Source organism: Eleutherodactylus coqui, chromosome 6 (assembly GCF_035609145.1).
Source record: "Eleutherodactylus coqui strain aEleCoq1 chromosome 6, aEleCoq1.hap1, whole genome shotgun sequence".
NCBI classification, from domain to species: domain Eukaryota; kingdom Metazoa; phylum Chordata; class Amphibia; order Anura; family Eleutherodactylidae; genus Eleutherodactylus; species Eleutherodactylus coqui.
Genome location: NC_089842.1, coordinates 145,374,664 through 145,396,552, shown reverse-complemented (window position 1 = coordinate 145,396,552; position 21,889 = coordinate 145,374,664). Strand labels below are relative to the sequence as shown.

Below are 21,889 nucleotides of genomic sequence, written 5' to 3'. Positions count from 1 at the left end.
TTACCCACAAATGGCTAATAAGGCCTCTACCCAAGATTTCTAGCGCGGGGACACTTTACTCTGCTAATTCCCACCCATTGTGGACTGAATTGTTTATTACATGGCCTGTTTATTACAGTTCTGAAACGTCCAGTATGAGTCAGGAGAGTCAGTTCACAGCCTATCCACGGAGCTCCCACCCATGAACAAAAGTCTATAGCTTGCAGATGGAACCCAAAAGACAAAATTATGAAATCAAAATATCTTGTGACTGTTCTGCTCTATGTATAAGCCACCCTACAACAAAAGGGAGCAAAAGCAATCTCCATATGTATATGTATAAATATCCATATATTTTTTTAGAAACAGTTGTATTGCTATCCATAAGTTGTGTTTGGCCTTATTCACTTGAATGGGGATGAGATGCAGTATCGGACACAGCCAGTGGACAAGAGTGGTACTATTCCTGAAAAGTAGAGGAACTATTTAAATAATGCTGGAAGAATAGGATAACATATAGCTCTATATAAATTCTCCATATTGTATATGCATGGATATTTGTGCGACATTTTAAAAAGGGGTTTCCAGGGTTAGAAAAACATGGCTGCTTTCATCCAAACACACTGATACCCATTTCTGTAGGTTATGTCTGGTATTGAAGTTCAGCCCCATTCACTTCAATGGAACTGAGCTGCAATACTACACACAACCGTATGGACAAGAGTAGCAGTGGGTTTAGAAGAAAGCAGCCATGTTTTTCCAACGCCGGACAACCCCTATAAACTCCACTTCCAATGTCCCTACGAATGCTCAAAATCATCCCAGAAATATCCATCTTAAGATAGTTTTGCATAAACTGTATGTCTTTAACGCAAATCTTCATACGAATGACAAGTACATGGTTCATATAAAAGAGCTATTTACTTACAATAACCAGTCCACTGCAATCAGCAAACTGATGTCCTGAGTTGGTAGCCCTACGGCTGTTAAGATGAGGAGCATGGTGACAAGGCCGGCACTGGGGATACTAGCTGCCCCCACACTGGCTAATGTTGCTGTGAGACTAAGAGAAACACAAAAGAATAGTATTTCACATTAATATAAAGCATGATATCCCTTTATCACATATATCCAGATTAGAGCCACCGGAACAAGTTACCTCACTGTTGCTATTTGACCAGCGTCCAAGGACACATCATTCATCTGAGCTATGAAGATGGCTGCTACTGCTTCATATAGTGCCGTGCCATCCATGTTAATCGTGGCTCCAATGGGCAGAACAAAGCGTGTTACCCGCTTGTCAATTTTCAGGTTTTCTTCCAAGCAACGAAAAGTGACAGGCAGTGTGCCAGCACTAGAACATTAAAAACAGTAAAGACTGTGTAAGAGCATTACAGAAGCATCTACACATTTGTTAATACTGTATAACAAGACGAAGTCTTGACTTGAATGGACAACCACTGAAAGTCAGTAATCCTTGTAAATGGAAACGAGTAGCTCTACATGCATCTCCAACAAGCAGAGGCGTAACTTGAAGCTTCTGGGCCCCGGTGCAAAATCTGTAATAGGGCTCCCAACTTTAATGCTTTTTTCATAGTACTGGGCTCCCAATATGGAGAAGAGAGGCCCTATGGGCCCCCTAAGGCTCCTGGGCCTGGGTGCAACCGCATCCCCTGCACCCTTTATAGTTAACTCCCTGCCAACAAGATAAGGCAAGTAGATAATAAAGGTTAGTTTTGGGCTGAATTTCTCACCATTTTTCTGGCATCCAAAGAGGAAACATTGTTAAATTCAATATCTACTGTGAAAGGGACACTCCAGAGCCTGAGGGGGCGGTGCATGACACAGAATTAAAAACCAGCAAAGTGATCTTTTGTGTCATGCACCACCCCCTGAGATATAACCGTGTATCAGTGTTCCTTTTTCGTTTCATTGTTAATGTAGCGTTGGAGGGATCACTTTTTAAACATATTTTTGGACTTGTTCAAAAATTTGGATTGTTGCTATTTTACATTTTATTGATTCTTAAAGAACTGTTGCTATAATTTATTTCACTTACCTAGAGGCAGTGCCAAGGGCAGTGATCCAGGCCTGAAATATGCCTGCATAGAACTTAAATGGATTTTTTCTAGTAATGGAGAAAAATATGAGTGGGAGGATCATGCCTCCATGGATTACTAGGCCTACAATTACTGTGATCATGTACATTCCAAGCTGCCGAGCCACAGTTTCGAGGTCTTTGATGCCTGCAATCTTCCCACAGATAAGAGATGCAATTCCAAGTGGAGAGTACCTAAACAGCACACAAAAACATATATTAAAGGGATTATCACTAGTATTTGAGCATTATATAGCCGTATTATTTGAGTAATGTTGTTTTTCCACTGTATCACACATGTAATATTAAAAAACCTATTGCAGTGTCCATATTCATCTTAGGGTGAATGCACACAGGTGGATTTGAATTGCGGAATCCGGATGGGCGACCGCCTTTGGATTGCGCAGCAAATACCACCCATAGCATGCTATGGTGAAGAGATTCTTCATGCACACGAGCAGAAACCAATTGCGCTTTCCGCTCGTGGATGAAAAATCGCAGCATGATGCTTTTTCCTGCGGTTCCCACACAGATTGGTTCCCCCCCCATTGAAGCCATCCGTGTGAATACTAAATGCCAGAGCTTGGCTTTAGTAGTCAAATACCCTCAGTACTTACATATTTATGTTGTAGAACCGAATGGTGTAACAACTAGACCATTGCAAGAATAACAGATATGAAGCATATATCAACACAATAGAAAACACAAAACAGTAGGGACTCACCTTTAGATGACAGTGGCAGATGGTGGTGATAAACAGTTGATGAGGATGAAGAAGATGATGATGAAAAAACTGACAGCGGAGACTGGAACAGAGAGTACAGAACATAAATAACAAGCAAAGAAATCCCATTCCTAATGCTTGCTTTCACTAGGTATTTTACTAATCTCTCCCTGAGAGACACTAATCCTAACACCAGACACCATTGTTCCTAAGTAGCCTTCAGGTATGCCTAGTGGTGACCCTGTCTGAAATACTGCCCCTGAGTGCAAGAGAACCAAAAAAGCAATGAACCAAAGCCAGGTAGATACAAACAGCGAATGAGCAGACAAAATCAGAAGCTGGGAAACAAGACTGGACTAGACATGACCATAGAAATAAGACCAAACTACTACTAATAATACTAGCCTAAACTAAGGTATTGGAGCTTGAACAAGTAATACTGGATTAAACACATATAGTTTCTACTATTCACCAGTTAATAACACTGCAGAATCTCCTCTGATTAGTTGCTACGGGTAACAAAGACAATTTTTCTTTTGAGCAGTATCATAAATCTGCCCCATTAACTGCAAGATAAAGAGCGCTATCAGAGTGCTGGTCATGTGACATGGAGGCCGGAAGAAAAGTGCAGAAAACACAGCCTGGAGGATGTGAACTACAGAACTGAATTCTTCACAGCAAGGTCAGTGATACTGTGATAGATTTTCCTCCCACCCACCCAAGAAAAACCTGAAGTGCTTCTATAAAGAGGCTGGCTAATCAGGAACTCCTCCATAAATGGGCTTGGCTAAGCAGTGAGGTCAGCTCATCCACTCCAGCAGAATTCCCTTTGGTCCTAACAGTGCAGTATTTAAGTATTGTCTAGCTTTTGGTACCCCCTATACTCTATTGGCAGGTGAGGCTCTTTTAAATTTTTGCCTAGTGGCCTCCACAGGCATTGTTCTGGTCTGGATTTGATACTAAGGTATGGTAATAAAACTCTAATAGAAAAACTAGCTTACATGCACATGCTATATAAAGCAAAATCTAAGTCATAACACGTATTAATGGGATTTGCCCATATAAATAAGTTATTCCCTATCCACATGACAGAAAATAACTATCTGATTGGTAGTGACTCTGCATGATCAAGCGAACAGGGGCTTCAAATGTCCCTAAATGTAAGCCATGGTGGTCAAGCATGCACACTGGCACTCCATTCATTTCAATGGGACTGCTAAACAGCCACGTTCAAGCACTCAGCTATCATCAGTAGTCCAATTGAAATAAATGGACCAGAGATACCCATACTTGACCACCACTGTATTCATTTGGGGACTCACGTTCTCTTAATTGATGGGGTTCCACTGGTTAGACCCCCACTGATTAGTTACTTTTTATCCCGTGGATAGAGGATAACTTTATTTTGTGGGACAACCCATTTAAGTATGCATAATCCACAGTAAAGAGCTGAATCCGAGGGCTTCAGATGGAGTTCTGTTGGATCACATACAGACCACGTTATTGGCACATGTATTAGATAATAGGTCCATGGGGGCAAGCACAGTTACTTATGAATAAACCTTGTTGAGTGTGTGCTAATGTACAGTTACAGTAGAAATAAAAATGCAGTAGATGTGAAATGATATACGTGGGGTTTGGACCCGATGACCCTGGAGATCCCTTCCAACTCTACCATTCTATGATTAGAAAATCCAAGGCCCTGAATTCCATGAATATTTTTTCTGCTAGATGTGGATAGGGCTTTTAAATCGCCTTCTACACTAATCTATATATATAAAGAAGAAAGCCCTCACTGACTCACTGACTGACTGACTCGCCACTAATTCTCCAACTTCCCAATGTCCTAGAAACATGAAATTTGGCACAAGCTTAGATTATCTCCAAAATAGGAAAAGTAAAGGAGTCCAAACTCGTTTATTCAATTCTAGCGCAAAAGAACTAGCGTCCAAATTTTACGTACATAATCTAATTCTCTCACTTCCTGATGTCATTTTATATAAAGGAAACGTCGCATGGTTACCTCCCCATGGTGTTTCCTGGGTAAGGCAGAGAACCATGCAAAATGGTGAACATATTTTTTTCCTCTGTATCTCTAAAGTAACCACGACTTCATAAGATTTTCCGTGTGAACACCAGATAAACACCAGTACCAAATTAACTCGGGCAAAGCTGGGTATATCAGCTAGTTGTACTATAAATTGTAGTGCAAAATTCTGAGTAGAAAATCTGTAGTAGTTCCATAGCTTGTGAATACAGTATATCCTTTCTGTATGGTGGAGCAATCAAATTGTCCACTGGTGAGCATTCCAGTCCAACAAGGCAGATTTTCAGATCAGCAACATTAAACTGCAATAGTGCTTATCACTGATCAATCGGGGTGGAGAAGTCTTTTAGATTAATTAACTATTTCTGCAGGTTGACAGAATAAGGCCAGGAAATGGGTATTTTTTATTTTTCATATTCTCTATTTTACATCAGCCATCTTATTTCTGTATAACCTTGCTCAACCCAAAACACAAATGAAAGGTTAAATTCCATAAATGACTTCACTCTATCCCTTTTCACAGTTTATAATTTAGTTACTCAACAAACCACACAGAAACAAATTCAGGCAACCACATATAAAGTATGTCTTACCACATAATCATGCTGACCAGCCTCATAATGATCTCGTTGAGTATGTTAAAGAAGTCAGCCATTAACTTAGCCTGGTCTCCCATCTTTCCCATGGAAATTCCAAATGCTATAAAGAAGCCAATTAGGCCTAAGTAGAATGGAATGAAAATCAGAGGTCAGTGCTACACAAAGACTATCCTCGGTCAGCATATTCTAGGGTACTTTTACACAAGTCAACTATTGGCTGGAAAATCGCTCAAAATTAGTTATTTTGACTGATAATTATCCTGACAGGTTACTGAGCAAGAAGAAATGAGTCACTTGGTTTGAGCTCACTGAAATAAAGCAACTAGCGAGTGACTTCTCGCTCAGGGTAGACAGGCAGTCAGTCATTCATCTTTAAACAACTGCCTGTTCACAGAGAAAGGAGCGGGTAGCAGGAAGAGATCTCCAGCACACTCCACCTCCATCCGCTGACTATCACTCATGTGTAAAAGCACAGGAGCAAAAGTCATTGGGACAGCTGTCGGACACTTAAGCATCCAACCGTTGCCCCACCTAAAAGTGCTTTTATTGTCAGTGCATTTATTACATGCATTATTTATATCAAGAGCTGAACTCCCTCCACCTTCCCTCCCCCTCTCAACCCCCATTGCCAGCTGCTTGCAAAGTGAGGGGGCAGGAGATTAGCACACTAGCTCCCACCACTGCCCACTGCCGTGAGCCAGCAAGGGGCGGAGAGGGGGAGGGATTTTAGCAGAGCTAAACTCTCTCTCCCTGCCCGACGGTATTCCGGGTACGGTGTACACTCACCGCACTCGGGACGTCTGAGCAGGCACTTAAATGGGAGATGCCGACGTGAGTATGATCACACATTGCAGAGTAAGGCTTCTTTCACATGAGCACATATAGGCCGACCGTTTTCACGTCCGGCCGATATGCGCTGTGATCTGATGCATTGGATTCCAATGCATCAGATCACATGGGTGTATTTGCAAGTCATAAAAACGCCCGGCCGGCCAATATAGCGTTGGGTGTTTTTACGTCGGGCCCAAAACAAAGTTCTGGAACTATGTTTGGGCCGGAATACATCCAGCCGCTGCACGGGCTCCTATGGGAGCCCATGGCAGCGGCCGTGGTGGGAGGGAGTTTAGCAGCCTCCCTCTGTTCTCTCCCCCACCCATGCAGGCTTACCTGTCTTCCTCCCCTCTCGTTCTGTGCAATGAGAGGGGTCAGGGCGGAGCTAAGCGCCGATCCGCCCGCCTCCTTCCATTGATGGCTATAGACAAGGGGTGGAGCATGGGTGGAGCTAAGGACCTGCCCTTTCCCTGCCCCTTGTCCATAGCCATCAATGGGTGGAGGCAGAGCGGACCGGCACTTAGCTCCACCCACGCCCCGCCCCTTCCCATTGCACAGACCTAGCTAAGAGGAAGACAGGTAAGCCTGCGATGGGGAGGGAGGGGAAATGGGAGATGGCCTGGTGAGGCCTTACGAGGCCATATGAACGGGTGCATAAACGTTTAATTTGTGCGCTCGTTCACCAGGTTTTTCTCCCCCAACGTAGCGTATATCGGCCGGCCGTGAAAACAGACGGCCGATATGCGCCCGTGTGAAAGAAGCCTTAGGCTTCATGTCCACGGGGAAAATCAGGCCCGCTACGGATTCTACATGGAGAATCTGCAGCGGGTCCCTCCTGCCCGGCGGACATGGGCGCTTAAAATAGGAATTTAAAAGAATTAACTCACCCGCAGCGGACCGTGCAGATCTTCTCTTTCTCACGGCCGGATCTTCTCTTTCGGCCGGCGGATGAATTTGGCACGCCGGCGGCACGTTGCTGGCGTGCCGCGCGCATGCGCCGGGCACATCCGCCGTGCCGAAGCAAGAAAGATCCGGCCGTGAGGAAGAGAAGACCCTCCCGGCCCGCTGCGGGTGAGTTAATTCTTATTTTAGGTCTCCCGCGGATCTGGACGGCTTCCATAGGCTTCAATAGAAGCCTGCGGGAGCCGTCCCCGCGGGAGACCCGCACGAAAATGGAGCATAGTCCAGATTTTTTCATGCTCCATTTTTTTTTAAATCACTTTTATTGACCATCCGCGGGTATTTATCTACCCGCGGGTGGTCAATGCATCCCTATGGGATGCGGATCCGCGAGCAGGAGAAGAGTTAAAATCCGCTGCGGATTTTAATTCTTTTTTACCACAAAATCCACTTATTGCATTGCAGTAAATTAATTCTGCAGCGAAAATCTACAGCCTTTCTATAACATATATGAGTCTGGAAAGGTATCATCTCTCCTTAAGGAGAGTACCTAGAAGGTGTGTGGAGACAACTAGACGGTGACTGGGGAGACTTATAAGGCCCTGCATGCTCCTCTGGGAAATATATGCAAATAAGTAAGATGGAACAATATCTCTGCAGCACCACCTATTGGATGGCAGCATTCCTGCAAATCAATGTCCAACCCTTTATACAGGCCTTTGAAACAATGATTGGGAATTGAATACCAAGCCAGAATATATACACAGACAGCTGTTTTGGGATGTTTGCCCCTCATTAGTGTGCAGTAGCATTCTGGCTTTGTAGTAAGAGACCTATGATGTGACTCACTAGCCAAGCCATAATCCTACTGCATACTGATGAGGGGCAAACACCCTAAAAAAGCTGTCTGTGTATTGATTCTGGCTTGGTTTCCAATTCTGAACCACTGTTTCAAAGACCCGTATAAGGCCTCAGTCACACGGGCGATCGCCAATTTTATAGAACCATTGCTTTGCAATGGTATCGGACACATGAGCGCTTTTTATGCGCTTGTCGGATTCATTATAGAACAGAAATCGCAGATCGCGCCTATCTGCGATCTGCGATTCCTGGTCTTCTCTATATGCGCTCAATGGGGCCAGCGGCAGCAGCGCCGACCCCATTGAGAACATATACAACACAAATCATTCTCCTCTGCCACAGCTGTAACAGCTGTGGCAGAGAAGAATGATGTTTGCCCATTGAATTCAATACAGCCGGCTCCATTGAAAGCAATGGGCTGCTGGCGATCGCAGGATGAATTTTCGGGAAGGGCTTAAAAGTATAAGCCCTTCCCTGAAAATCATCCAAAAATGTGTACAAAGTAAAAAAATATATATACTCACCTGGTCCCGGCAGACGGAGTTCAGCCGCGGCCGGCCGGCAGTTCTCCTGAACTGCTCTGAGTAGTATTCAGCAGGCGGGGCAGCTGAATGGGCTGCCTCTGATTGGTCACAGCCCTCACCAATCAGAGGCAGCTCTCACTCACCCATTCATGAATTCATGAATGGGTGAGTGAATGCTGCCTCTGATTGGCTCAGCGCAGGGACCAATCAGGGGCAGCTCTCAGCTGTCATTCAATAGCTTTAAGCTTTTGTACTGTACATTGATGCAGAATTTTGGCTTGCATTCTGCAGCAATTCCATTGTGTGTGAACTCACCTAAGGGACCCTTCACACTGGATAGAATTATCCGCAGGACGCAGCGCAGATGTGCATTTTGTCAATTAGTTCAGATTTTGTTACCTTTTAACTGCTGTATGCATTCAAAAGAACGTCTTGTGAAATTTCTTGCATTTTATTCAGCAGATTTTCATTGTTAGAAATCCGCAACAACAATTCCGCAAGACGTCCTTAATTCCGTAGCAGAAAGCTTTTCAGCTGTGGAATCTAAACTTGCCGTTTTGAAGTAAAGATTGGGGGATTTTAATAGGTTCAGAATTCAAGATCCATGGGATTAATAACATTGTGACACAGAAATGTCCATGCAGACTAATTCCAAAGCGACCTTCACACGGGACGTAATAGGCTGCACACTGCACCGCAAGGCTACATGCAGGCTACCTGAGGATTTAGATGCAGAATTGAAAATGGCTTAAAACCTGCCTGCAATTCTGCATCAAAATCTGCAGTTAGACCTGCGGATTTTGGTGTGATATTCCGCAGCTGCGGATTTTGTTGTGTTCTGCGGTGTAATACTGTTCCTATGTGAAAGTCCCTAAAAGTTCCTTGGTAGCCTGATTATGTGATTCTCCTACAGGCACACTTTTAAAATGTGATTAAGAAGTTGTACTAGTGTACATATCTGACTCTTACCAAGAACATTCATCCCTCCCTTAAACTCCAGTTTCTTTTGGGTTACCATTACAGGTCCGGAGGTTTCAGCCATAGAAGAATTAGATTGAGATCCATTGACAGATAGCCCAGTAACATTCAGAGGTCTGATTAAATCCAGTGGCGAAGGGGGCGCTGGGACTTTTTTGGACACTGTTTGTATCTGTAAACAAAGAAACAAAAAAAACTATGTTTTTATTGAGAAGGAAGTATTCTCCTTTGAATTGTGACCAAGATGGTAGCTATACGGAGTACGAAGAAAGCAATTACACCTGAGACCTACTGAATGAGGGGGGCCTGAAGACTTGTATTATAAATAGCATCTGCTACAGATTGTGCCCAAAAGCTACCAATGGCACCTATGACAGTGAAATCCTATAAACCTGCTGTAGCAGCCAGTGACAGCGCTCAGCCATGATCGCTGAGTGCTGTCATTAGGTGCTGCAGCTTATTTGTAGACGGTCACAGCAATCAGAGTGATGTCACAGCAGAGACCAGAGCTGGCGGCGGAGGGAGTGGGAAGAGGTGAGCAACCGCTGATCTTTTATTTTAGGACATGGGGGGTTGGGGGGGAGCCTGGTAACAGGGGTGTCCTTAATTCAGACAACCGCTTCAAGGAAATAAAATGGCAATGAGTGTTCAGACAACAGCTATTCCACCCAACTTTCCCATACATATGCACAACAAGGATAACTAATAATTGAAAAAAAAAACATCTCAGATGTCATAGAGATATGACGGAAGCTTCAACTGATGGTTGTCCGGGTCAGCTGTGACTGTATTTTCAGTTGTGCTTGTCCTGGCACGTCTCTCCTTGGAGAAGTGAGCAGAATAGTATCATCATGTAAGAGCATCGTGTGGCATAGAGGCAGCAGAAATGCAGTCTTAAACTCATGCTCATGACCTGAAGGTTGTGGGTTCAATCCCTGATTGGTTCAGGTAACCTCCTTGGTAAAATTAGTACCCAGCTTGTTGGGGGGTAAAAGATGACTGGGGAAGGCAATGGCAAACCACCCCACAAAAACAGTCAACCTAGGAGTCAGTAGTGACTCAGTGCTTGTACCAGGGGACTTTGCCATCATCATATAGTATATCATCAGTACATTGCTCTGCTTCCTGTTTCTGAGATCAGTTGAAGGGGTAGAAGCACAGCTCTCATCAGAGTGCTTCTACCCCTTCATTTCAGCAATTGATGTGCTATCTTACCACAGTGATCAAAACTTTTTGCATATGACTGTGACATGTCAGACATTTTTTGAAATGGTACAAGAGCTCAGGTAAATAATAGAGATACAGAGGTACAGAACTGGGAATTTTAATATTGGATAAAAATGGAACATATAAAGCTACCTAGTGTGCCAAACATAAAGTAAAATAATAAACAGATATTAATCCTACTAAAGATTTTTTGGTCAGATATACATTTGTGGCTCCTGATGAACCGCTCTAAAGCGAGCGGGGAAACGCGTTGAGCCGAAGTTCTCTGTGACTTCTACACACGTCTGTCACCAGTCACTCAGTGCAGGAACTCTTTATATGCACTAAAATCATCCACTTATACTGACCATGTTATTGTGACCCGTATCTATATTGGAGACATTGGGTGCATATTCCAAACTTGCACCTAAATATATCTTCTCCTCTTTTTGTGTGTGTTAGTACTGTCAGTCAGCCCGTATATGTTTTTAAGAGTTTCTAATAAACTATATTCTTTTAGTCTATATCTGTGAAGGGCTTTTAAGAAAAATTTACATATAGACTTCCCGTCTCTGTGATTAACAAAATGCATATACTTGCATCTGTAATATGGACATGTGTCCTGGAGTAGCTGTAGGTCTGTTAACCCAAACTCCAAATATCATAGATTCCTACCGGGCTCAGAGTTTGGAAAACCAAGGATGCCAACCTCCAGAAATTCCCGGACAGTCCATAAAAATAGAGCACTTTTTCCAGTGCCCATAAAAAAAAATTGATGTGTCCGTGATTTTTTTGGAGGCTGGTGATACCTGGGCAGGTTATTATGACTGTAAATATCATAATAGTACAGCTCATGGTAAGTGCTGGTGATGAGTTCATATCTGATTCTGATCTATAGCCATTATCATTCATTATAGTTCTCCAACGTGTCTGTAATAAAATGCTTGTGGCCTGTAATTTTTGCATAAGTTGTCCAGAAACTAGAAAGATTCCGGTCGGATACCATACAGGAGACCCGCAATAAAGCCTAAGTTATACCTGTTGAAAACATGCTTGAACTAAGTTCTCAGGAAAGAGGTTACGAATGAGGTCCAAAAATGCATCAATGCTGGACACTTCTTCATTTTTGGTTGATATGCTGACTTGCTTCTTCAGCTTGGGGTTGCCAGGATGAATGGATAGAACAAGTATGACTCCAAGCAGAGCTGCTAGTATGGTAGTGGACATGTAATAGACCATTGCACGTGTGCCCATTCGCCCACTTGACTTTGCATCAAGGCCAGCCAAACCTGTTGACGGAAAGTAGAGACTGTAAGATCAATTATATCAAACTCAGCATGGGACCCTTTAAAGAAATACTCAATAATTTTCATTCCAGAATGCGAAAAAAACGATATTTGACTTACAGTATCTAATTAACCCATCAGTCATAGTTGCCTCTGCTCTAAAAGGAGTTAAGTCAGGGCTAGACTTACTGAGCTGTCAGTGTGTTTTTGTAATAAGGAAAAAAATTTGAATATTTAATGTGTTTTCTTTCAGCCTTCGGGTTAATGTCTGGTGTAAATATATTTCTAAACCATATGAGGTGCTAAATTCGTATACATGGGCAAGTAAATTAAAAAGGTGACTGAAAACATCCAGTCAGTGGCAATCTTGGCATCCAAAAAAATCTTTCTGACATGAAGAGTGAAAGGAAAACCATGCAGGCTACATTAGGAGCCCCAGTGGTATGCTACATGTCCTCTAAGCATGCAAAGTTAGTTTATCAGTCCTTATTATGGATGGGATATAACAACTCATTATACATATCCTATTTTCACGTATTGTAGAACAAAGTACAAGCTCTGCCAACATCAAATCTGATTTAAGAGTACTATATTATGTTATGATATGGTATCGTTTTCCAGCTGCTCATTTTAGACACCTAGTATGCTTCACGCCACCAAACTTTTGGGTTCTTTTAAAGGCTAAAGGAGGTCTGTGCTCCTACTTAATAGATTGCTAACTCTTTGTGAATATACCTTAAGCTACACTTAGGTTTACAGTATGCTTTTGTGCACCTTCAGGTTAAACTGTCCCAAAATGACCCCGTTATATACCCCAAACAAGTACATATGGTGTCTTCATAATGCCCCATACTGCCATGACAACCTAATGGCCTACCATGATTTTGGCAGAGGTGAGCCATTCGAGTGACAGAATGAGTGCCCTGCCTCTGCCAGGTCTTTTAGAAGCCACTAACAGAACTGACAGCGGCATCTTAACTCCTTTTTGTATCTTTGATCGCAACAGTTTTGGCCAGGTATCAGTTGTCAAAAGCAGCAGACATCTGCCGTGTATATAGCAAGCTTGACTATATGACATCTGACATCCTCCATGCAAGTACAGCAGATGTCAGGAAGCAGTTAAGGACCCAGTACGTGTCTGAAACCCGCAAGCATTTGTGTTCTTGCAACTTGTTTTACATACTGGATTTTCTGTCAGTGCCGCGAGGCCGGACGTCGTCATCAGTGGTCAAGGCTGGAAGTGAAAGTGTCAGCTTCGCTCCCATTGAAATCCATGACAGTGCTGCGCTTCTATTACACTTTCTGTTCCTCTCATGTACAGGACCGGGCATCCATTCCTGACCATAGAAGCAGGCAGTGTAATAGAAGCGCAGCGTTGCAATTGATTTCAATGGGAGTAAAGCTGGTGCTTTCACTTCCTGCCCTGACCACTGATGACAACGTCCAGCCCCGCTGCACTGACACAAGGCCAGAGGATCAGCTGATAGATGGGGATCCTGAGTTGTGGATTCCCATCAGTTAACTACTGATGACCTGTGACCAATGGATAGTTATCAGTTATAAAAGGCTAAAATACCCCCTTAATAGTAGCAGTACAAGGCTGGGTAGTTACAGAGTCTCTTAAAGGGATAGAATTTGGCCATTACTATTGGCAATAGAACAGTTTCCTAACAATGGCACACAGCATATTGCTTGCAACAGGCTACAAGAGCAACTCACATTAACCGATCTGTTGGGGCATCTTGGGTTGGCTACATCTCCCTGTTGATCTCATGTAGCCAGTCACAACCATACCCGATCCATGCTGTACACTCTATTACTAAGTACATCACAGCTCCCAGAGGCATGCCAAGCAACTCCCTATATAGTCTTTGACCCTCGGATTTCAAGAGAGAGTCTCTAGTACCCTGTTGTACCATCTCTAGCTTGGATACAAGATTTGATACAGGCAGGCATGGAGGCTCTAGTACCCTGTTGTACAGCATTTAGCTTGGATCTAAAATGTGATACAGGTGAGCATGGAGGCTCTAGTACCCTGGTTTACCGCCTCTAGCTTGGATGCAAGATGTGATACAGACGGGCATGAAGTCTCTAGTACCCTGTTGTACCGCATTTAGCTTGGATGCAAGATGTGATACGGGTGGGCATGGATGCTCTAGTACCCTTTTATACCACGTCTAGCTTGGATGCAAGATGTGGTACGGGTGGGCATGGAGGCTCTAGTACCCTGTTGTATCACCTCTAGCTTGGATGCAAGATATAATACGGGCATGCATGGAGGCTCTAGTACCCTGTTGGGCCGGTTACCAGGCAACCCATTTAGTTTGGTTGCAGGTGTGCATGGAGGTATACAGGTTCTATATGGTATCCTGTGGCATATCACTCCACATTTGCTGTAATTGAGCCTCTGGATCATGCAAACTCGCAGGCTGTTGAATTTGGTGTCCCACATGATCCCATACATGCTCTTTTGGCGATAAATCTGTTGACCAGACAAGCCTTGGAAGTGTGGCAATGTTGTGGAGGCATTCCTGTGACACCCTTGCTGTGTGCGGCTAAGCATAATCCTGATGGAAAATGTGTTGGGTACAGTTCAAGCTTTATTCCAAATATTAATGTTTGTTTAGCTTATTTGCTTACAATGTGTAAGAAACAAATCAAATGAGTTACCAAAGTTGTGCACCATAGGGAACACCCATGTAAAAATGTTCACCCTCCCCCAGTCACAACTAAAATCTGCATCATCTAAATTGGGGGATGAAATGAAGACATGTGCGCCCCAGCTAGCTCCAGGAAGCTGAAGCACTGACGTCTCTCCTGTGGGACTAGACCATGAGATATACCTAGTTTGGGAATAAAAGTGTAATCACAAGGGAATAGGAAAAGTATTAAGTATTCTGTGCTACACTTGTTATTTAAGCAGTTAACATAGATTAGTCTAAAGCACATAGAATTAGCATTTGGAGACCATATTAAGTCATTGCATCTATCTACATTAATTTACTCACTAAAACTTTGTAATGATTTGCTACTTTTTAAGGCATTGTTCAGCATGACTAGATGCTATATCTTTCTTTGTTCTATTTGTGCTATTAATAAAACTAACACTGGGCTGGTCCCAGCAGAAAGAGCACAGTGGTGACTTCACACAGTTGATGTCTCTTGTTCTTTCTCTGATGATCATCATTAATTAATTTGGACACATGAGAGAACTGAGATCCCGGTAGCTTTATTGCTAATTCTAAAACTAAAGTAGTACTTCAACAATTTCTTGGTGGAGAATGCGTGCAGACTAAGAAGTCTAGTAAATTGCTAAATACAGACAGAGGCTAGGCATCAGTAAATTAAAGACCACGGTGAGTAGCAACCTCTATTTGTTACAACTATTTACTGCTGCTTTAGCTTCTCTCATAGTAAAAGTCTCGGATAGTTGGCTTAAGTGATTTCTCTCATGTATAAATGAAATATCTCAATTATGTTGTTTTAAATGTCTGTGTTCTATTAAAGTATAGAGACAGTAAAGGATTCTTGCAGACAGTGTGTTTATAATACTCCATCTGTTGTTAGAAGATTCACAACCAGATAGAGCAAAGAATCTATGACTTAGAATTTCCAGGCTATGATACAGAGATAACTAGCCTTGAGCTGGAATGTAGTGGCTGTTCTCAGTAACCATGTGTACAGCTGCAGCTTGTCTGGGATAAGTTAAATGTTCAAGGGATAAAATGATGACTCAATGGAGGCCATGTGCAATCATCCTGGCAAATGGATACTCTGGGAATGCCAAAGATGGATATGTTTGGATGGGGTTAGATAGAGAACGTTTGCAACTTATTGTAAACGATTAATCCAGAATGAAGAGCTTTCTATAACATTCTCTCCTTGTAAAGATGTGAGATTATGGACAGAGTATGTAGAAATTAGAAGGAAAACAGTAGAATCTGTTATACGATTCTGTTACCTCCCTAGAGAGAGTTAATTTTTCAATGTCTTAAAGAGATAAAAAAGAATTTCACAGAGGCAGTATCAGTCCAAAAAATTGGTTTCAAGAACCTTACTTCGTAGACCTTAAAACTAATAATTAGAGATGAGCGAACACCAAAATGTTCGGGTGTTTGTTATTCGAAACGAACTTCCCGCGATGTTCGAGGGTTCGTTTCGAATAACGAACCCCATTGAAGTCAATGGGCGACCAGAGCATTTTTGTATTTCGCCGATGCTCGCTAAGGTTTTCATGTGTGAAAATCTGGGCAATTCAAGAAAGTGATGGGAATGACACAGAAACGGATAGGGCAGGCGAGGGGCTACATGTTGGGCTGCATCTCAAGTTCACAGGTCCCACTATTAAGCCACAATACCGGCAAGAGTGGGCCCCCCCCTCCCAACAACTTTTACTTCTGAAAAGCCCTCATTAGCATGGCATACCTTTGCTAAGCACCACACTAGCTACAACAAAGCACAATCACTGCCTGGATGACACTCCGCTGCCACTTCTCCTGGGTTACATGCTGCCCAACCGCCCCCCCTCCCCCCCACAGCGCACACCAAAGTGTCCCTGTGCAGCCTTCAGCTGCCCTCATGCCACGCCACACTCATGTCTATTTAGAAGTGCATCTGCCATGAGGAGGAACCGCAGGCACACACTGCAGAGGGTTGGCACGGCTAGGCAGCGACCCTCTTTAAAAGGGGCGGGGCGATAGCCCACAATGCTGTACAGAAGCAATGAGAAATATAATCCTGTGCCACCGCCATCAGGAGCTGCACACGTGGGCATAGCAATGGGGAACCTATGTGCCACACACTATTCATTCTGTCAAGGTGTCTGCATGCCCCAGTCAGACTGGTAATATGTACCTTAACAGTAACCGCGTTGGTGGTAATGTGGTGGTGACTGCGGACCTAGTAGCACAGTTGTATTTTGTTGGTTTTCGGAATGCGGCCAGGATTAAGTGGGCCGTGGCGGGGGGATGGTGTGGGGGCTCTCTTGTTGTGTCAGTAAAGGTGAAATTCTTGGACTGCCACCAGACGAACCAATGCAAAGGCATTTGCCAAGAATGTTTTCCCTGTTGGAGGAGGAGGGGGATGTTTTTGAGGCACTACGTGTCCTCTCCACGTGTCCGTGGTTATATGCACCTTAACAGTAACCGCGTTGGTGGTAATGTGGTGGTGACTGCGGACCTAGTAGCACGGTTGTATTTTGTTGGTTTTCGGAATGCGGCCAGGATTAAGTGGGCCGTGGCGGGGGGATGGTGTGGGGGCTCTCTTGTTGTGTCGGTAAAGGTGAAATTCTTGGACTGCCACCAGACGAACCAATGCAAAGGCATTTGCCAAGAATGTTTTCCCTGTTGGAGGAGGAGGGGGATGTTTTTGAGGCACTACGTGTCCTCTCCACGTGTCCGTGGTTATATGCACCTTAACAGTAACCGCGTTGGTGGTAATGTGGTGGTGACTGCGGACCTAGTAGCACGGTTGTATTTTGTTGGTTTTCGGAATGCGGCCAGGATTAAGTGGGCCGTGGCGGGGGGATGGTGTGGGGGCTCTCTTGTTGTGTCGGTAAAGGTGAAATTCTTGGACTGCCACCAGACGAACCAATGCAAAGGCATTTGCCAAGAATGTTTTCCCTGTTGGAGGAGGAGGGGGATGTTTTTGAGGCACTACGTGTCCTCTCCACGTGTCCGTGGTTATATGCACCTTAACAGTAACCGCGTTGGTGGGAAATGGCCTCGCCGCCATCATGTCTTTGGGAAGCCTCTGTTTCCACACCCCAGAGACATACCATTAGCAGCGGTATAGGCAGAGCCCAGAATTCGTAACATTTCAGCCGTAGCATTAGGACAGGCCCCACTAACATATCAGTAGCAGCATTATAGGAGGAGCGCAGTCTTCGTTCCATGTCAGCAATAGTAGCACTCAAGACAGGCCCCAGTAACAATTCCGAAGCAGCAGTATAGCGGGAGCGCAGTCTTCGTTCCATGTCAGCAATAGTAGCACTCAAGACAGGCCCCAGTAACAATTCCGAAGCAGCAGTATAGCGGGAGCGCAGTCTTCGTTCCATGTCAGCAATAGTAGCACTCAAGACAGGCCCCAGTAACAATTCCGAAGCAGCAGTATAGCGGGAGCGCAGTCTTCGTTCCATGTCAGCAATAGTAGCACTCAAGACAGGCCCCAGTAATAATTCCGAAGCAGCAGTATAGCGGGAGCGCAGTCTTCGTTCCATGTCAGCAATAGTAGCACTCAAGACAGGCCCCAGTAACAATTCCGAAGCAGCAGTATAGCGGGAGCGCAGTCTTCGTTCCATGTCAGCAATAGTAGCACTCAAGACAGGTCCCAGTAACAATTCTGAAGCAGCAGTATAGTGGGAGCGCAGTCTTAGTTCCATTTCAGTAGCCTTAGTATAGCCAAGGCCCAAGTTACATTTATGTAGCTAAAGTGTAGGCCAACCCCACACACCTTTCTGTACCATGAGTGCAGGCGAAGAACATACAAATTGCTATGATTACACTGTAGGTGAGGGCCCCAAAAAATTGGTGTACCAACAGTACTAATGTACCTCAGTAAAAATTGGCCATGCCCAACCAAGATGGCAGGTGAATCGCTTTGGTTAATGTGGCTTAAGTGGTAACTAGGCCTGGAGGCAGCCCAGTGTAACGAAAAATTGGTTCAAGTTAAAGTTCCAACGCTTTTAAGCGCATTGAAACTTATAAAAATTGTTCAGAAAAATTATTTGAGTGAGCCTTGTGGCCCTAAGAAAAATTGCCCGTTCAGCGTGATTACGTGAGGTTTCAGGAGGAGGAGCAGGAGGAGGAGGAGGAATATTAGACACAGATTGATGAAGCAGAAAGGTCCCCATTTTGGATGGTGAGAGAGAACGTAGCTTCCATCCGCGGGTGCAGCCTACGTATTGCTTACGTATCGCTGCTGTCCGCTGGTGGAGAACAGAAGTCTGGGGAAATCCAGCCTTTGTTCATCTTGATGAGTGTTAGCCTGTCGGCACTGTCGGTTGACAAGCAGCTACGCTTATCTGTGATGATTCCCCCAGCCGCACTAAACACCCTCTCCGACAAGACGCTAGCCGCAGGACAAGCAAGCACCTCCAGGGCATACAGCGCTAGTTCAGGCCACGTGTCCAGCTTCGACACCCAGTAGTTGTAGGGGGCACAGGCGTCACCGAGGATGGTCGTGCGATCGGCTACGTACTCTCTCACCATCCTTTTACAGTGCTCCCGCCGACTCAGCCTTGACTGGGGAGCAGTGACACAGTCTTGGTGGGGAGCCATAAAGCTGGCCAGGCCCTTAAAGACTGTTGCACTGCCTGGGATGTACATGCTGCTCGATCTCCGCACCTCCCCTGCTACCTTGCCCTCGGTACTGCGCCTTCTGCCACTAGCGCTGTCGGCTGGGAATTTTACCATCAGCTTGTCCGCAAGGGTCCTGTGGTATAGCAACACTCTCGAACCCCTTTCCTCTTCGGGAATGAGAGTGGGCAGGTTCTCCTTATAGCGTGGGTCGAGCAGTGTGTACACCCAGTAATCCGTTGTGGCCAGAATGCGTGCAACGCGAGGGTCACGAGAAAGGCATCCTAACATGAAGTCAGCCATGTGTGCCAGGGTACCAGTACGCAACACATGGCTGTCTTCACTAGGAAGATCACTTTCAGGATCCTCCTCCTCCTCCTCCTCAGGCCATACACGCTGAAAGGATGACAGGCAATCAGCCAGTGTACCGTCAGCAGCGGGCCAAGCTGTCTCTTCCCCCTCCTCCTCATCCTCCTCATGCTCCTCCTCCTCCTCCTGTACGCGCTGAGAAATAGACAGGAGGGTGCCCTGACTATCCAGCGGCATACTGTCTTCCCCCGCCCCCGTTTCCGAGCGCAAAGCAGCTGCCTTTATGGTTTGCAGGGAATTTCTCAAGATGCATAGCAGAGGAATGGTGACGCTAATGATTGTAGCATCGCCGCTCACCACCTGGGTAGACTCCTCAAAATTACCAAGGACATGGCAGATGTCTGCCAACCAGGCCCACTCTTCTGAAAGGAATTGAGGAGGCTGACTCCCACTGCGCCGCCCATGTTGGAGTTGGTATTCGACTATAGCTCTACGTTGTTCATAGAGCCTGGCCAACATGTGGAGCGTAGAGTTCCACCGTGTGGGCACGTCGCACAGCAGTCGGTGCACTGGCAGCTTAAAGTGATGTTGCAGGGTGCGCAGGGTGGCAGCGTCCGTGTGGGACTTGCGGAAATGTGCGCAGAGCCGGCGCGCCTTTACGAGCAGGTCTGACAAGCGTGGGTAGCTTTTCAGAAAGCGCTGAACCACCAAATTAAAGACGTGGGCCAGGCATGGCACGTGCGTGAGGCTGCCGAGCTGCAGAGCCGCCACCAGGTTACGGCCGTTGTCACACACGACCATGCCCGGTTGGAGGCTCAGCGGCGCAAGCCAGCGGTCGGTCTGCTGTGTCAGACCCTGCAGCAGTTCGTGGGCCGTGTGCATCTTATCGCCTAAGCTGAGTAGTTTCAGCACGGCCTGCTGACGCTTGCCCACCGCTGTGCTGCCACACCGCGCGACACCGACTGCTGGCGACATGCTGCTGCTAACACATCTTGATTGCGAGACAGAGGAGGAGGAGGAGGGTGCTTTAGTGGAGGAAGCATACACCTCCGCAGATACCACCACCGAGCTGGGGCCCGCAATTCTGGGGGTGGGTAGGACGTGAGCGGTCCCAGGCTCTGACTCTGTCCCAGCCTCCACTAAATTCACCCAATGTGCCGTCAGGGAGATGTAGTGGCCCTGCCCGCCTGTGCTTGTCCACATGTCCGTTGTTAGGTGGACCGTGGCAGTAACCGCGTTGGTGAGGGCGCGTACAATGTTGCGGGAGACGTGGTCGTGCAGGGCTGGGACGGCACATCGGGAAAAGTAGTGGCGACTGGGAACTGAGTAGCGCGGGGCCGCCGCCTCCATGATACTTTTGAAGGACTCGGTTTCCACAACCCTATACGGCAGCATCTCAAGGCTGATGAATTTTGCTATGCGGACGGTTAACGTTTGAGCGTGCGGGTGCGTGGCGGCGTACTTGCGCTTGCGCTCCAACAGTTGCGCAAGCGACGGCTGGACGGTGCGCTGAACTACACTGCTGGATGGGGCCGAGGACAGCGGAGATGAGGGTGTGGGTGCAGGCCATGAGGCGGTAGTGCCTGTGTCCTGAGAGGGGGGTTGCATCTCAGTGGCAGGTTGGGGCACAGGGGGAGAGGCAGGGGTGCAAACCGGAGGCGCTGAACGGCCTTCGTCCCACCTTGTGGGGTGCTTGGCCATCATATGTCTGCGCATGGTGGTGGTGGTGAGGCTGTTGGTGTTGGCTCCCCGGCTGAGCTTTGCGCGACAAAGGTTGCACACCACTGTTCGTCGGTCGTCAGGCGTCTCTGTGAAAAACTGCCAGACCTTAGAGCACCTCGGCCTCTGCAGGGTGGCATGGCGCGAGGGGGCGCTTTGGGAAACAGTTGGTGGATTATTCGGTCTGGCCCTGCCTGTACCCCTGGCCACCGCACTGCCTCTTGCAACCTGCCCTGCTGATGCCCTTGACTCCCCCTCTGAAGACCTGTCCTCCTGAGTAAGCGTTGCACACCAGGTGGGGTCAGTCACCTCATCATCCTGCTGCTCTTCCTCCGAATCCTCTGTGCGCTGCTCCCTCGGACTTACTGCCCTTACTACTACCTCACTGCAAGACAACTGTGTCTGATCGTCATCGTCCTCCTCACCCACAGAAAGTTGTTGAGACAGTTGGCGTAAGTCCCCAGCCTCTTCCCCCGGACCCCGGGAACTTTCGAATGGTTGGGCATCAGTGACGATAAACTCCTCTGGTGGGA

The 21,889-nt window shown here is 45.9% G+C and overlaps 1 protein-coding gene across 1 annotated transcript in view; it reads right to left on the bottom strand.

Annotated features, from left to right (window-relative positions):
* The window catches only part of LOC136631490 (excitatory amino acid transporter 2-like), a 58,790-nt gene that overhangs the window by 2,340 nt on the left and 34,561 nt on the right, over positions 1 to 21,889 (bottom strand). The window contains exons 3-8 of the mRNA XM_066605791.1: positions 11,786 to 12,036; positions 9,533 to 9,713; positions 5,442 to 5,568; positions 2,039 to 2,272; positions 1,139 to 1,333; positions 908 to 1,042 (exon numbers count right to left, since the gene is read on the bottom strand). Of these exons, the coding sequence (XP_066461888.1) occupies positions 908 to 1,042; positions 1,139 to 1,333; positions 2,039 to 2,272; positions 5,442 to 5,568; positions 9,533 to 9,713; positions 11,786 to 12,036 (1,123 nt within the window). The remainder of the gene's footprint in view (positions 1 to 907; positions 1,043 to 1,138; positions 1,334 to 2,038; positions 2,273 to 5,441; positions 5,569 to 9,532; positions 9,714 to 11,785; positions 12,037 to 21,889) is intronic.